Source organism: Triticum dicoccoides, chromosome 7A (assembly GCF_002162155.2).
Source record: "Triticum dicoccoides isolate Atlit2015 ecotype Zavitan chromosome 7A, WEW_v2.0, whole genome shotgun sequence".
NCBI lineage: Eukaryota > Viridiplantae > Streptophyta > Magnoliopsida > Poales > Poaceae > Triticum > Triticum dicoccoides.
The window spans coordinates 555,688,548-555,704,322 of record NC_041392.1 but is presented as its reverse complement, the minus strand read 5'-3'; the positions used below and the strand labels follow the sequence as shown (position 1 = coordinate 555,704,322).

General features: G+C 46.7%; 2 protein-coding genes across 2 annotated transcripts; both read right to left on the bottom strand.

The window, feature by feature from the left end:
• Window positions 1–136: 136 nt before the first annotated feature.
• LOC119327428 (auxin-responsive protein SAUR40-like) lies at window positions 137–1,386 on the bottom strand. Its single transcript, XM_037600536.1, has one exon. The coding sequence runs from the start codon at window positions 927–929 to the stop codon at window positions 438–440; it is 492 nt and encodes a 163-aa protein (XP_037456433.1). The 5' UTR covers window positions 930–1,386; the 3' UTR covers window positions 137–437.
• A 1,280-nt stretch (window positions 1,387–2,666) lies between these two features.
• On the bottom strand, window positions 2,667–9,735 carry LOC119330320. Its single transcript, XM_037603424.1, has 4 exons — window positions 7,542–9,735; window positions 7,205–7,325; window positions 3,911–3,970; window positions 2,667–3,813 (listed from the first exon to the last, which is right to left on the bottom strand). The coding sequence occupies exons 1-4, from the start codon at window positions 9,569–9,571 to the stop codon at window positions 2,944–2,946; spliced, it is 3,081 nt and encodes a 1,026-aa protein (XP_037459321.1). The 5' UTR covers window positions 9,572–9,735; the 3' UTR covers window positions 2,667–2,943.
• Window positions 9,736–15,775: the final 6,040 nt, after the last annotated feature.

Below are 15,775 nucleotides of genomic sequence, written 5' to 3'. Positions count from 1 at the left end.
TATACTTGTGTGTAGGGCCCACCTCCTGTTTCCTTTGTATAGTTGAGGTTGTGGCCCACCTCTGTACTTATATATATGTGCCTGGTGCACCAATCAATACATCGAGATTGCACAGGCCATAACTTGTCCTTCTACAAAAACAAAAGGAAGCATCTTCTGTCCATAGTTTACATTTACAATGAGCACCATATACATATCTGATTCACATGGAGAACACGCGAAATGCACACTAACTGATGGACCAAGAAACGTTGGCAACTTATGAAATTATCACATCAACACCCTAAGCTAGCAGTCCATCAAACAGGCGATGAAGAATTAACTTCTACATGCATTCGACATCAACAACCTACACGTAAAGAAAAAGAGGAAGAAAAGGAAGATTACAACGATGGACTTAGACCGTCGTTGGCGAAGAGCAAGCACGTGCATGGTGATCACGATCGGCCGGCGACGAGGAACCGGAACGTGCCCGGACTCAACATGTGGTACCCGTGGCGCTGTTGTTGTTGGTGGTGGCCCCTGCCGGCGAAGCGAGCGCAGCTGGGCGACGACGCGACGCCGCCCCCCTGCTCCATCTCCCACATCACCTCCATGAAATCATCGACGGCGCAGGGCAGCTCGAGCGGGCCGGCGCAGCCGGCGAAGCCGTACTCCGTCTCGGCCTCGTCCAGCAGCGCCCGGAACAGGGGGTGGTTCGCGCACCTGGCGCGCACCGCGAACCGCTCCTTCTCCGGCCCCACGAGCACGGCGAAGTACCCCGCCGGCACGGCCCACGCCGCCGCCCTGCCATCGGCCGCGCGTGGCGACGCCGGGGCACTGGCGCTGCCGCCACCGCCGTAGGCTGCCGGCTGCCTCCGGTGGCCCAACGACCGGCACTTCTGGAGCGTCTTGGCCAGGATGTTCTTCTTCTGACCCACCTCCTTCATGGCTGATCGGTGTGAGAAACTATCAACTGACAACGGGGAAGGATCTAAACAGAAAAGGTATACTGCAAGTACTAGTAGCTAGCCGGAGCTAGCCACGGTCGTAGCCTTGGTGCAGGCGGGACATGTCCTTGGTGGCTTTGGGGACGAGGAGGGAGAGGGCGCTCCCGGTGTAGTTCATGGTTCTTCGCGGACGGCAAGAGGCGAAGGAGGCATCGGCGGAGTATGAGGTGATGGTTAATTAGCTTCTCCCGAGAGTGAACCAAAGTTAGGAAAGCAACGAAGAGTATGAGGTGCTGGGCGTTTGGAGAATGGGACGCAGGAGCTGGAAATTAAGGTCCAAATTTAAAGGAGAAAGGGAGCGCCTCAGCTGCTTTCTCGCGGTGGTAGCAAGAAGAAGAGGTTCAGATTAATTAAGAGCAAGCTAAGAATGGCACATATGCATGCGTGGGGTGAGGGCTGCTTTGAAAGTTTCTTCTTCTTCTTGGCCCCTTGAGACGCGGTGAGAGGTAGCTAGGCCGAGCCCTAAAATATACTAGGAGTAATGCTAGTATGGGATCAATACGTGCAAGTTGACTGGTTTTAATTTTTGGGTCAGTCGACTCACACAAACAGGTGTCAGTCGATTTGTTCTTTGCACAATTGCACTGCAGCCTAAGGGCATCTCCACACTGACCTGTAAACCGGACATCGCATCCGTTGTTCACGGATAGAGAGTACTAGTCCGCGAACACTGATGTGGGAGCCGGTCATTCAAAGCTATCCATATATATTTCAAACAAGGTTTAAAATAACCAGACAAATGTAAGTAAACCCGTCAGATTTCAAGTTAGGATATAATTTACATATATGACCGATATTCCGGTCGTTTAACTACAAACCAAAAAAAGCTATAGTTTATACCAGACGGCCACCTCATACGCGTGTCCACTGGCCACCTTGCCCGGCCGCACCGCCGTCGCCGTCCCTCCAGCAGCGGTAGAGCGCCGGTGGGCCGCGACAGCCTTGTCCGGCACTAGCCTTGGTCAGTTTATCTATTTCTCTATAGGCTTAGTGCGGTACTTCTTCTGCAAATTTGAAGGAGCCTGCTGATAGAGCTCCCTTCTCTCCACGCCTCACCGGGTCACCACCAACGAGATCATTGGACCTCCAAGTCACAGAATCTGCGTGCCGGTTTTCATCTTCAAGGATGTGTCTAACAAACACTGGCCCTGCATTTGCCTTCTTCGTCCATTGCTTGTCGATGTGAGCTAAGATGAATACTCCCAGCACATGTCTGCATAATATCGCCGAGAAAGCAAACCTGCAGCAGTCACACCAAAGCCTTCTTCTCGGCAACATTGCAGGCAACAGTGTGCCTGGTAGGAGGATCACCACCTCTTTTGACATAGTACTTGGCTTCACAAGGGATGTCCTGAACCTTAACAGCGAGAGTGATCTTGTTTTTTGTGTGGAGTGGGTGTGCCTTCGCAGATGTTCCCATCTACACTAGGCTCTTGTAAATATTAACTCTGTCTTCTATAAAGATATGGTACGCTATTGGCGTACTCTCAAAAAAAAAACAGCGACTCAATCAACTCCGTTTGGAATATTTCAGAAGCAGCCCTGGTGTAGACGCTCGCTGCTTGTTTTTTCAAGATTGAATTAGTTTTCATGAGTTGCTCAGGTGGAAACGAAGCAAGATCTTTCTGAGCTTCATCCATACACAATCTGTCTATCTGTCAAATCTAGGAGTAGTGAAAAAGGAAAGCAGGGGAGCTCTTGTACTGATTACTATACTCGTTTTAAAAGGCATTCATAATAACATCAGAATGATAGCACAGGAATCACCAGTAGCAAATAAGATACGAGACCATACCATAAAGATGGATGATTCTTACACCATCATAGTGAGCATTGAGCAGACACTTACGATAGGTGGACCAAACACAGACACGATACTACCGCCAGATCCTTGCAAACGATTAGAACGGATGCTTTGCAAAGAACGCACAGAACTACCCTGGATTCCATGCCATCATCCATTGGCTCCCGCCTTCCCGGTGCCATGGATTACACCATTGACGTAGGACCCACTGCCATCGTCTGGTACACCGAAGTAGGATTGCTGAGCAGGCTGCGTTGGGTGGCTGTAGGTCAGCGACTGAGCATGCACGGGCATGGCAACATGCTGGTGCTGCTGGGGGTATGCCTGGGACAATGAGCTTTGCGATTGCTGAAGCAAGGAATGGTACTGCAGCTGCTCATGGTGTTGATAAGGGTAACGTGGCTGTGGAATCCGCGCCTGCTGGAGGTTACCTTGAGAACACGGATCCCATTCTGGCAAGTCATCGTCGTCGCCATTGCTGTTCCAGGGTTGGGCTGCAGCAGATCTGTTACCATACTTGCGAATCAATTCTCTCACTCGGTCTGTCGGAGGAGAACTGAGAGGTAGATGCTGATGGCTCCTGTAACTCTGTGGCACTGTCACATTGGCAGCCGAGTTTGACACGCTAACGAAATTGTATTCAGGTAGGTCATCATCATCCCTAACAACACCAGAACCAAAGCCAGGAGGAACATCAGCGGTTACAACTTCCTGATGAGAAGCATTGGAAGAGCGAGATGATGGCTGAGAGATCATGGGCATAGCTGAACCAGAAGTGGCAGCCTGCTTCTTGGAGTCCTCTTGCCTGTTGGGCACCCTAGATGAGGCATGGGGTCTTCGCCACACAACGACTCCGATGATAGATGTTCCAGGCACAGTAAAACTACCCAAGTGCTCCTTTGGCAGGTGGTCAGCAAGTATCTGAGCTGCCTTCCCTTGAGAAGGACAGAGGTACAACTCCACCCCTTCAGAAGGCTTCACTAGCCCTACTCTCTCATCTGCTATATATGAGTCAATAGTCTGCAGAAGAATGATAGATTGTTAGCAAATCAGGAGCTGTGTGACAGTGCTAAGCTTCGACTCAAGAGCAAATACTTGAGAGATAGTAAGGAGGAACCTTTAAGAGATGATGTCGACCACTCTCAAGAGAGCCCTCCTTCCAACGTAACTCAGTTACCTGTAAAACAAGTGACAGATGCTCAATGTAAAAAAAAAACAATGTTTTCAGGAGCAAAACTCAAGAGTAGCCAGAAAGGTGTGAAATAGGTACAGATTACCAGAAATATTCGATATTTGAATTCAGTACAATGTGAACAGGGCAGTCTACCAAAGTCTAAATAGTACTAGTAGTTTATTTGTTATTCAAATTCACACAAAAATATGGATGTTAAAATGAGCATACAGATTCCAGTTTCTTTGTTCAAAAAAATAAAAGGTTCCAGTTTAGGGCCGTAAAATTCATATGCCGCTATTTTAATAACCTTGCTCTATTGCCACTGTTGACCAAACTTCCTGAGCTAGCTGTGACAGGTAAGCAAAAACCATTTGCCCTTCGTCACAAAAGAACTGATCCAATATGGCCCACATATCAGCTTGTTCTGTCAGCCTTGGGCCACCAGTTAGCTAACCTCTTCCTAACTATCCCAATCTTATCTCCCCTTCTCTTTCACTGATCCATGCCTACTCATCAAATCTCTGCCAAAGCAGCATCGATGCCTGGGTTGGGGCTCTGATCAGACTGCCTCCACCCAACCAACTAGTCATAACAGCCCAAGCTTATGTTATCTTCTGCATGGCATGGTAGACTAGGACCATAGCCTGGCGATGCAGCGGCAAATTCCAGCAGGTGGGAGCATGAAGGAAGGTCTCTCGGCTGCTGGAATGGCAAGAGGCAGGACCTCATAAGGAGAGCGAAGTAGCGTACTGTGTACCGTGGTTCTGTGTGTTTTGTGGGCTTGTTTTGCTGTGCCCCCAGCAAGTAACTTTCGTGTTTTCCTTTCTTTTTCCCTTCTAACCTTGTGTTTGTGTGAGAACCTTCGGTGTTTGTATCCTTATGGCTTTATTTATAAAGTGGGCCATGAAGCCTTTTTCGGTATAAGGAGAGAGAAGAGATGACACGAGGCTGAAGCATGGCAATGGCAAGGCTTGGCAGAATGGCGAGAAGGGCAAGCAGCAAGGAATGTTTATTTGGCGTCAATAAGGGTAGGGAAGGTCTCGGCGATGCTATCGACAATGGTATTGCAGCAAGGGGGTGAACAATGAAGGAACAACATGTAGGAGGGTGGTAGCAGCTTCAACAAGGTTCAGTGAGATGCGAGGCCTGCCATGTAGCCGCTACCATGGCTAGATCGGGCCTAGGAGAGCGGATAGCCAAACACTGACAGAGCCTGTGGCACGGTATGGTGCCCGACAGGGGAAGAAAGAAAAGTTTGGCTTGGCGTGGCATCAAAGAGAGGGGCCAACAAATAGCTTTTTCATCAAAAAGAAGATGAGGACGAGATGGGTATTATGAAGAAGTACAACATGAAAATACCCAAGTTTGGTTATCATTAGGATATCCGTAAGTTAATAGTCACACTATAGAGTTTGTTATTGTTTAGAGATAGATTACCTAGATCTCAATCTCAGAGAAAAATAGTCCATCTACCTATAAAACTAGCAAACTATATCTAAGAATAGTCTATCTATAATAAATGATAGTACAGTAATAACTAAATTTGGGCATTTGCAGCTGTCCACGGCCCTAGCAAAAACAGTACAATTTTAAGAAGTGGTGATAAAATAAGGAGTGTCTGTTTTGCAGCGGCATTTCAGGTATTCAGTTACTTGCAGTAGCACAAGGCTTACAGCATGTGTGCAATCTGTGTGATTTTATTCTTTTTCAATTTAGTGCTTAAGTATGTTCAGTTGCTCACTAAGAGAAAATCATGATATTATAATGAATAATTATGTTGCATGTGGCGTAAACTAACACAAATATCAAATCTGACGGGATTTGGGAGCAATCACAGAAAGCCTGTGAAGGCACGAGTTTGCCTCACGCAATAGAATTATAATTCAAATACGCGGTCCTGCATACAGTTGCAGTTGCCATCATAAATTACCATATTGGAAGGGCGCAAGAACACATTGCATGAACCACGATACACTTTAACAGTAATGCTAAACATGTATATATATTCTTATCAGGGCTTTCCCTTTCCTTTCTTTTCTTGTCCAATGTTTATTCTCCCAGTCGCTTTGCAATACCATACTGTTGGTAAGAGCACCCTAACAGTATCGTACGAAGATGCTCAAGTTCAGTATGTCAAAGCTCAAAGCAATCTATTTGTTTTGCTATATAAAAATCTATCTGCACCTTTGTTAACCGTACACAGGTGACCTTCAAGAAAGTAAATGGCTCAATATAACACTAATGTAACAGTAAATGTACCAAATGTCACAATGTAGAAGTATCAAACTATTAACTAACTATACGATGACTAGGTGACTAGGTCTATCCATGGCTTGCTTCTATTGATCTGTTGCAGGAAACTCAGTTGTGTACACTACGAAGTCGACGGCTTATCATACGAAAAGATTATGAAATTCGCAGTACCTGACAATACTACAACTGCAACATATGTTGAGAAAAAAAAACTCTACATGGATCATGACAGGAAAGCGCTTCCTACTAGTATATGATTTTTTTTTGTGAGGGTACAAGATATACGCACACAACCATTCACACCACCCACCTACACACAAGTGTGGGTCTCCCACACATGCTGGCATGCACTATCCCATATAACATGAGATGCACCCTGAATAAATCGCACACCCTGTCAATCCTAGGGCTGAACCCAGGTGGGTTGGAACGAACAATCACGCTCCCACCACTAGGCCACAGGCCCATCCCTTCACGGTCTGCCATGTAGGCTTCAAACACACTAAATAACGGTGGCATTTAGGCCTTGTTCGGAATCCCTCCTCTCCGCTCTGACTCCGCGGAGTTGTGGAGCTCAGTTTTAGCCGCTCCGTGAAAATGAGCTAGAGCCTGGTCCACTCCGGAGCGGAGTGGAGGGAACGGAGAGGAGTTGAACGCAGCCTTAATCTTCCATTTTATGGCATCCCAGGACCTAGACTGTGAACGGGTACACTGTGAGTTCACATGATAAAGAAAATTCAGTTTATGCAGATATGATGTAACCACAACGAAACACACGCAAGAGCACATGTTTTTGATGGGTCCTTACAATCAATTATTATCCTGTCAAAGCAACAAACACAACTGTTTTGCAAGGCAACAAGTGCAAGAATGTGTATGTGCCAGTAACAGAAAGGGTAGAATCCAATTGCCAATTTTAGTTAACAACGTAGTCATCAAACCAACAATAGCATATATGAAACCACACACAGAAATAATAGTTACCGTTATAGTACGGCTCCTGGATTTAGGAAGCTGTTCAAGAAATTCTTCAAAAGCACTGAGTCTCACTCTTCCCTTGATTTCAAGAAAGCGGCGCCACTCATTTGTAGATGGCTTTTTACCACTGCAAAAGAGAAGCAACATGACGATGAAATAAGGATGCCGCCAAAACATTGAGATGCATACTAGGACATGTGATGCTCTACATAATGAAATGGTCTGTTGTTCATTAAAATTGTTGAAATTACAAATGAAAGTACTTCTTGTCGTTAACTGGACATCTCAAAAAAATAAAGGTTAATCATGCATGAGTATCATAAGCAAGGTAGATGAAACAAACCTTTTGAAGATAGCAACGATATTTGTGATTGAAGACAAACTGAGCTCAATTATTCCCTCCCATATAATGTCATGTGTCAGCACAGCATCAGGAGTTTTCTTACACTGCATAGTAGATTCAGGAATCGAGCCATTAACAGTATCTGATTTTTCAGCACCCACCTTTTCAGTGGGGGATTTGACCAACACATCTCCCTTTGGTTCTTCAACTGGATCCAAAACTGGAACTGGTTTGTTTATGCGTGATTCTAATTTGGATTCACAATAACTTCTTGGAGACGACACATCACAATGAAATTGGAATTCTGATACAGCGGCCTTGTCCATGGTTATGAGAAAATTTGCTGACTTAGCTTTGTCATCTTTGTTAGTATTAGGATCATCTTGCAGGGCTCCAACGGACTGATCTTTGGAATGTGGTTCTGAATCAAGGACCTGCATGAATTCATCCAGTGACATGATCAGTGGAAGATTCTCCATAACCTTCAAGTCATCAACCATTGGTTCTAGCATGAGATAATTTTTCTCATTTTCTGGATATTCTAAATTGCATGATGTATTGCTGTTCCATGTCCCAACTACATCTTGCACACTGTTGTCCGATTCCTTGATCTCCCTGTGTACACTTGCTTTATCGTCAGATTTGGTTTGAACTGCAACGGGTTCTGATGTTACATAAGAAAGTGAATCACCACCAAGCTCAACTTCTACAGGGAAAACATCAGTTTCTTCCACCTCAACTTGAAATTCTCCCTTGTGTGTTTTTCTCACCAAGCGTCTAACGTCCACTTCTCTATCAGGAAGAACAACCATTTTTGCAAGCTCTTCAGCTTTAGCCATCCGCCACTCTGAAAGCTCCTTTGAAGCAAGTTCTTCAGTAGTCATTGCACATAAGCATTTAGGCGTTATTTCTCCAGACAAGACTCGTTCCCTCAGCTCAGGATTGTTTTTATCTTTCAGATTGAACAGAAGTGATCTACCTTTCTCCTTGTACTTCTTATTAACTTCCCCAAATAATTTGAACAGCTCCTCTTCAATTATAAATGCCAACCTTTGGGCCTTATGAGTCATGACCTTCTTTCCTTCTATTACCTCATCCATGGTAGTTGCTCTTTTAGGCTCCGGACCAATTTGAGATACGTTAACCCCAGTTTGAACATCAGACATCCTGGCCCTTTTTGGATTGGGTTGTGACATGGATTCAGAAGCTCCAAGAACAATGTGGGGAGTCCAGCAAAGCCCATCACCTTGCAGAAGATCATCTAAAGAAACAGCGCTATTGCCCAATGCTTTGTTTCCCAAGGGAACATGTTCTGTTCGTTGCTGCATTGGCATGTTTGATCCCAAATTGCTACATAACATGCCACCGTGTTCTCTTCTGATAGCAGCAACCTTTGTGACACTATCATCATCACCACCATCATCTTTACCTGCATCCTGGAATATGGCTGTGATTGCTTGCATTCTACCACCGTCTGCCTGCCTGTTCTCACCAGATGATCCCACAGGTGACACATTTCCAGAAGGTTTCTGCCCAACCTGCTGGTCAGAATCCGTACTCAAGGCAGCAGCCAGAGCCTCCCTGAATTTCGATCTCACAGACTCAGACAACTGCGGATGAGCCTTCGGCGGCAGTTCCTTCTGAACAGAACGCTTGCCAGCAGACACCTGCGACGGCAGCGACTTGAGCATCTGGACCTTGGGCGACATCGGCGTCTTCTTGACCACCGAGGGCGTCGGCGGCGGCGGCTGCGACGCAACCATCCCAGGAAAACCCGCTTGAACAGGCAGCACTTGCTGCTGCGGCGGCCTCAACGACACCCTGCTCAAAGGCCTCGCCCCGGTGAGGTCCGCGCTGGGCCTGGGCACGCCAGCCTGCGCCGGGTGCTGGCTCATGGGCACGATCAAGTAGGAGCTGGCCGGCGCCCGCGCGCCCCAATCACCGGGGTGGAACGCCGCGGGGTACGGGACCTGCGCGGCCCGGTGCGCAGCCGAAGGCAATTGCGGCCGCCCCTGCTTCGCGAGCTCCATCGCGCTGCTGCAGACTCCAGACACACGCACGCACGCGCCGAGAGGTGAGACCAGTCCATGGAGGAAGGGAGTTAACTAGGGTTGCGCTGGCACGCCGTACGAACGAACAGCTCGGCGAGGGAAACGGCGCGTAGGCGCGCAATGCGGGTTTCTCGGAGAGCTCACCTCGGTGCCGTCGGAGTGAGGCGGCGCAGAGGCCGGAGGGCGGCGGCCGCGGCGGTGGCGGAGCGGAGGCTTGGTGGAGGGCCTGGGTGGTGGGGGTCCGTGGTAGGGTTGGAGGATTTGGGGGTTTTGCGCTTTTGGGGCGCGGTGGGGACGAAGGAGACGCCGGTGAAGGTGAAGGGTGCCGCCGCAGCACGCCGGCACGCGTGGGTGCGGCGTGGGACAAAATGCTGGCTGCTGGGCCTTGGAAGCAGTTGGGCCTCCGAAGCCATCGCTTGGAGCCCGCGAATGTGCAAGATTTGTTTTTTCAGCCCACGAGTGTGCAAGTGCTGTTGCTCGTGATTATTGAGTTTTTTCTTATTTTTTCCGGGGGGACGTGATTATTGAGTTGGGCTTCCTGAGTAAACTTCCTCCACCTTCTGTCTCTGTCACTCGGCTCTCTCAGTCTGACTTAGAAGAACCTTTTTTTTGGTGGCAGTGACAGACTTATAAGAATCTGCAGGAGGCAATGGGCAATGTGGCTTCTCGTTTTGCCCTTTTACATGTGACGAGTATGTAATGAGTACTCCCTTCGTTTCAAATTTGAACTGAAACCACGACGACTAATTTGGAACAGAGGAAGTAGTTCACGCAACATATATAACTCAAAAAAAAGGGTAGTTCACGCAACATACGTACAAACGAAACGGTCTTACCTAAGCACTCGCAACAACCAACAACAAACCAGATATTAGCAGCAGCTTAGCATATGATTCCTTCCCCTTGACTTCAGAGCTCAGATCAAATCGCGGCCTATGTCTCCACCCCACACACCGCGCGTGCTATATCGGAGTATTTTTAATCACGCGTCGCCCCTTGACGGTCAACCCGCCCGTCTCGCCGTCGCCGTCGCGCGGTGCCGTCGATTGATTAACCGCGCATCGTCACTAACGTGCGTCGATCGGTTAGCCACAGCGTGCAGACCAGCGACGCTCCAATCAGCCCTGAATGCGGGCGGGCGGGGCGGGCCGTCGTTGCTGGCTTGCTGCCGCCACGCGCGGCAGGGCCGATGAGTCTAGTTGGGGGGGTTGGTTGGTTGGTAGCCGTGGCTGTCTCCACTTGGCCGGAGTCGCTGTAGCCCGGTCTCCGGGGTACGCTGGAATGCAGCTGCGTGATGTCCACGGGCCACCCTCGGAGCAAAGACGTACTACGTGCCTCCGGGATCCGCGCTGCTTCGCGCGCGGACGTACGTGGATGGACGGCGCTCGACCTTCGGTCAATCAGGCGAACAATCCGTCGGCAGATTGATGCGTGCTAGTCGCGGGTGCGGCGACTGAGACTCCGGAGGCGCCTCCGCGGTCCACGCATGCTCTGCATGCGGTCAATCGCGGTGTGCTCGTTCCAGCGCTTCTGCTTGCTGAGCTTTTTTTTATTTCTAACAGGGTGCAATCGAAATCGGTATAATATAAACACCAGCATGTCTTCATCCCTATGAATGCACGCACGCATACTTTAATCTATGAGCATCTTCAAAAGACTAAAACGTTATAGTATCTTGAGATTTTACAAAGCCATCAAAGGCGCCTCATAATCGACGGAAAAGTCTTCTTTCACTGAACAAACATCACCAGAAGCTTGAAAAAAAATCCATAAATATTGAGAGCATCAATTCAAATCTAGAATTTGAATTCTAATGGGTTGCGGATACCACTGTTCCCTAACCATTCAACAACAAGTCTTTGGGCGTCTAACGTAGCACATGCATGTCTCTCTGACTAAAGTTGCATGTATGTGGAGTACAGATTAGAGTATAAATTCTGATTATTTTTTAAACGACTTGAATCGGATCTGAATCATGTTCTATATTCGGCACGGCATTGAACCAGATTTTGAACATGTAGTTTGCCCTTGGAACACATGTGAGAGCATCGACAGTTGCATATGACAAATATGAGCCCTTAGAGCAACTCTAGCAGACCCCGCAAGACCCGGCCCGCAAAACGCATTTGCAGTTCGCGCAAAACAGCATTTACGGGCCGACGCGGACTGGCACAGATGCAGACCCCGCAAACGGATCCGTAAAAAAGTATATTCGCGGAATATGCTTTTTTTACGGGTCGGCTATGCGGGTTCTGCTCGGACACCACCGTGACGACCCGCAAATAGATAAACTGCAAATCTCGCATTTGACATAGGATTTCACAAACAAGTTCAAATTCAAATGACACAAACAGTTTTACGCGTAAATAGAAGCCAAGTTCATTACGGCTAACAAGAAAATAAAGTTTCTACGATATGATCGTGGAGGAGAATATTTGAGTTACGAGTTTGGTCTATATTTGAAACAATGCGGAATAGTTTTGTAACTCACGCCACCCGGAACACCACAGTGTAATGGTGTGTCCGAACGTCGTAATCGTACTATATTAGATATCGTGCGATCTATGATGTCTCTTACTGATTTACCGCTATTGTTTTGGGGTTATGCTTTAGAGACGATTGCATTCACGTTAAATAGGACATCAACAAAATCCGTTGAGACGACGCCTTATGAACTGTGGTTTGGCAAGAAACCAAAGTTGTCGTTTCTGGAAGTTTGGGGTTGCGATGCTTATGTGAAAAAGCTTCAACCTGATAAGCTCGAACCCAAATCGGAGAAATGTGTCTTCATAGGATACCCAAAGGAGACTGTTGGGTACACCTTCTATCACAGATCAGAAGGCAAGACTTTTGTTGCTAAATTCGGAGTTTTTCTAGAGAAGGAGTTTCTCTCGAAAGAAGTGAGTGGGAGAAAGTAGAACTTGATGAGGTATCTATACCTGCTCCCTTATTGGAAAGTAGTACATCACAGAAACCGGTTTCTGTGACACCTACACCAATTAGTGAGGAAGCTAATGATAATGATCATGAAACTTCAGATCAAGTTACTACAGAACCTCATAGATCAACCAGAGTAAGATCTGCACCAGAGTGGTACGGTAATCCTGTTCTGGAAGTCATGCTACTAGATCATGATGAACCTACGAACTATGAAGAAGCGATGGTGAGCCCAGGTTCCACAAAATGGCTAGAAGCCATGAAATCTGAGATGGGATCCATGTATGAGAACAAAGTGTGGACTTTGGTTGACTTGCCCATTGATCGGCAAACGATTGAGAATAAATGGATCTTCAAGAAGAAGACTGACGGTAATGTTACTGTCTATAAAGCTCGGCTTGTTGCGAAAGGTTTTCGACAAGTTCAAGGGATTGACTACGATGAGACCTTCTCACCCGTAGCGATGCTTAAGTCTATCCGAATCATGCTAGCAATTGCCGCATTTTATGATTATGAAATTTGGCTAATGGATGTCAAACTGCATTTCTGAATGGATTTCTGGAAGAAGAGTTGTATATGATGCAACCAGAAGGTTTTGTCGATCCAAACAGAGCTAACAAAGTGTGCAAGCTCCAGCGATCCATTTATGGACTGGTGCAAGCCTCTCGAAGTTGGAATAAACGCTTTGATAGTGTGATCAAAGCATTTGGTTTTATACAGACTTTTGGAGAAGCCTGTATTTACAAGAAAGTGAGTGGGAGCTCTGTAGCATTTCTGATATTATATGTGGATGACATATTATTGATTGGAAATAATATAGAATTTCTGGATAGCATAAAGGGATACTTGAATAAGAGTTTTTCAATGAAAGACCTCAGTGAAGCTGCTTACATATTGGGCATTTAAGATATATAAAGATAGATCAAGACGCTTAATTGGACTTTCACAAAGCACATACCTTGACAAAGTTTTGAAGAAGTTCAAAATGGATCAAGCAAAGAAAGGATTATTGCATGTGTTACAAGGTGTGAAGTTGAGTAAGACTCAATGTCCGACCACTGCAGAAGATAGAGAGAAAATGAAAGATGTTCCCTATGCTTCAGCCATAGGCTCTATCATGTATGTAATGCTGTGTACCAGACCTGATGTGTGCCTTGCTATAAGTCTAGCAGGGAGGTAGCAAAGTAATATAGGATGGATCACTAGACAACAGCCAAGAACATCCTGAAGTACCTGAAAAGAACTAAGGATATGTTTCTCATATATGGAGGTGACAAAGAGCTCATCGTAAATGGTTACGTTGATGCAAGCTTTGACACTGATCCGGACAATTCTAAATCGCAAACCGGATACGTGTTTACATTAAACGGTGGAGCTGTTAGTTGGTGATGTTCTAAACAAAGCGTCGTGGTGGGGTCTACATGTGAAGCGGAGTACATAGCTGCTTCGAAAGCAACAAATGAAGGAGTCTAGATGAAGGAGTTCATATCCGATCTAGGTGTCATACCTAGTGCATCGGGTTCAATGAAAATCTTTTATGACAATACTGGTGCAATTGCCTTGGCAAAGGAATCCAGATTTCACAAGAGAACCAAGCACATCAAGAGACGCTTCAATTCCATTCAGGATTTAGTCCAAGTGGGAGACATAGAAATTTACAAGATACATACAGATCTGAATGTTGCAGACCCGCTGACTAAGCCTCTTCCACGAGCAAAACATGATCAGCACTAAGGCTCCTTGGATCATTACTGTGTAATCTAGATTATTGACTCTAGTGCAAGTGGGAGACTGAAGGTAATATGCCTTAGAGGCAATAATAAAGTTATTATTTATTTCCTTGTATCATGATAAATGTTTATTATTCATGCTAGAATTGTATTAACCGGAAACATAATACATGTGTGAATACGTAGACAAACAGAGTATCACTAGTATGCCTCTACTTGACTAGCTCGTTGATCAAAGATGGTTATGTTTCCTAACCATAGACATGAGTTGTCATTTGATTAACGGGATCACATCATTAGGAGAATGATGTGATTGACTTGACCCATTCCGTTAGCATAGCACTTGATCGTTTAGTTTGTTGATATTGCTTTCTTCATGACTTATACATGTACCTATGACTATGAGATTATGCAACTCCCGTTTATCGGAGGAACACTTTGTGTGCTACCAAACGTCACAACGTAACTGGGTGATTATAAAGGTGCTCTACAGGTGTCTCCGAAGGTACTTGTTGGGTTGGCGTATTTCGAGATTAGGATTTGTCACTCTGATTGTCGGAGAGGTATCTCTGGGCCCTATCGGTAATGCACATCACTTAAAGCCTTGCAAGCATTGCATCTAATGAGTTAGTTGTGGGATGATGTATTACAGAACGAGTAAAGAGACTTGCCGGTAACGAGATTGAACTAGGTATTAAGATACCGACGATCGAATCTCGGGCAAGTAACATACCGATGACAAAGGGAACAACGTATGTTGTTATGTGGTCTGATCGATAAAGATCTTCTTAGAATATGTAGGAGCCAATATGAGCATCTAGGTTCCGCTATTGGTTATTGACCGGAGACGTGTCTCGGTCATGTCTACATTGTTATCGAACCCGTAGGGTCCGCACGCTTAACGTTACGATGATAGTTTCATTATGAGTTTATATGTTTTGATGTACTGAAGGTTGTTCGGAGTCTCGGATGTGATCACAGACATGACGAGGAGTCTCAAAATGGTCGAGACATAAAGATTGATATATTGGAAGCCTATGTTTGGACATCGGAAGTGTTCCGGGTGAAATGGCATTTTACCGGAGTACCGGGAGGTTACCGGAACCCCCCGGTAACCTAATGGGCTTTAATGGGTCTAGTGGAGGAAGTAGAGAGGAGGCCAAGGGGCAGCCGCGCGCCCTCCCCCCCATGTCCGAATTGGACAAGGAGGGGGCGGCGCCCCCCCTTTTCCTTTCCCATCTTTCTCTCCTCCCCCCCCCCCAAGTCCTAGTCCAACATGGAAAGGGTGGAGTCCTACTCCCGGTGGGAGTAGGACTCCTCCTGGTGCGCCCTTGCCTGGCCGCACCTCCTCCCCCTTGCTCCTTTATATACGGGGGCAGGGGGGCACCCCATAGACACAACAATTGATCATTGATCTCTTAGCCGTGTGCGGTGCCCCCCTCCACCATAATCCTCGATAATTTTGTAGCGGTGCTTAGGCGAAGCCCTGCGACAGTAGAACATCAAGATCGTCACC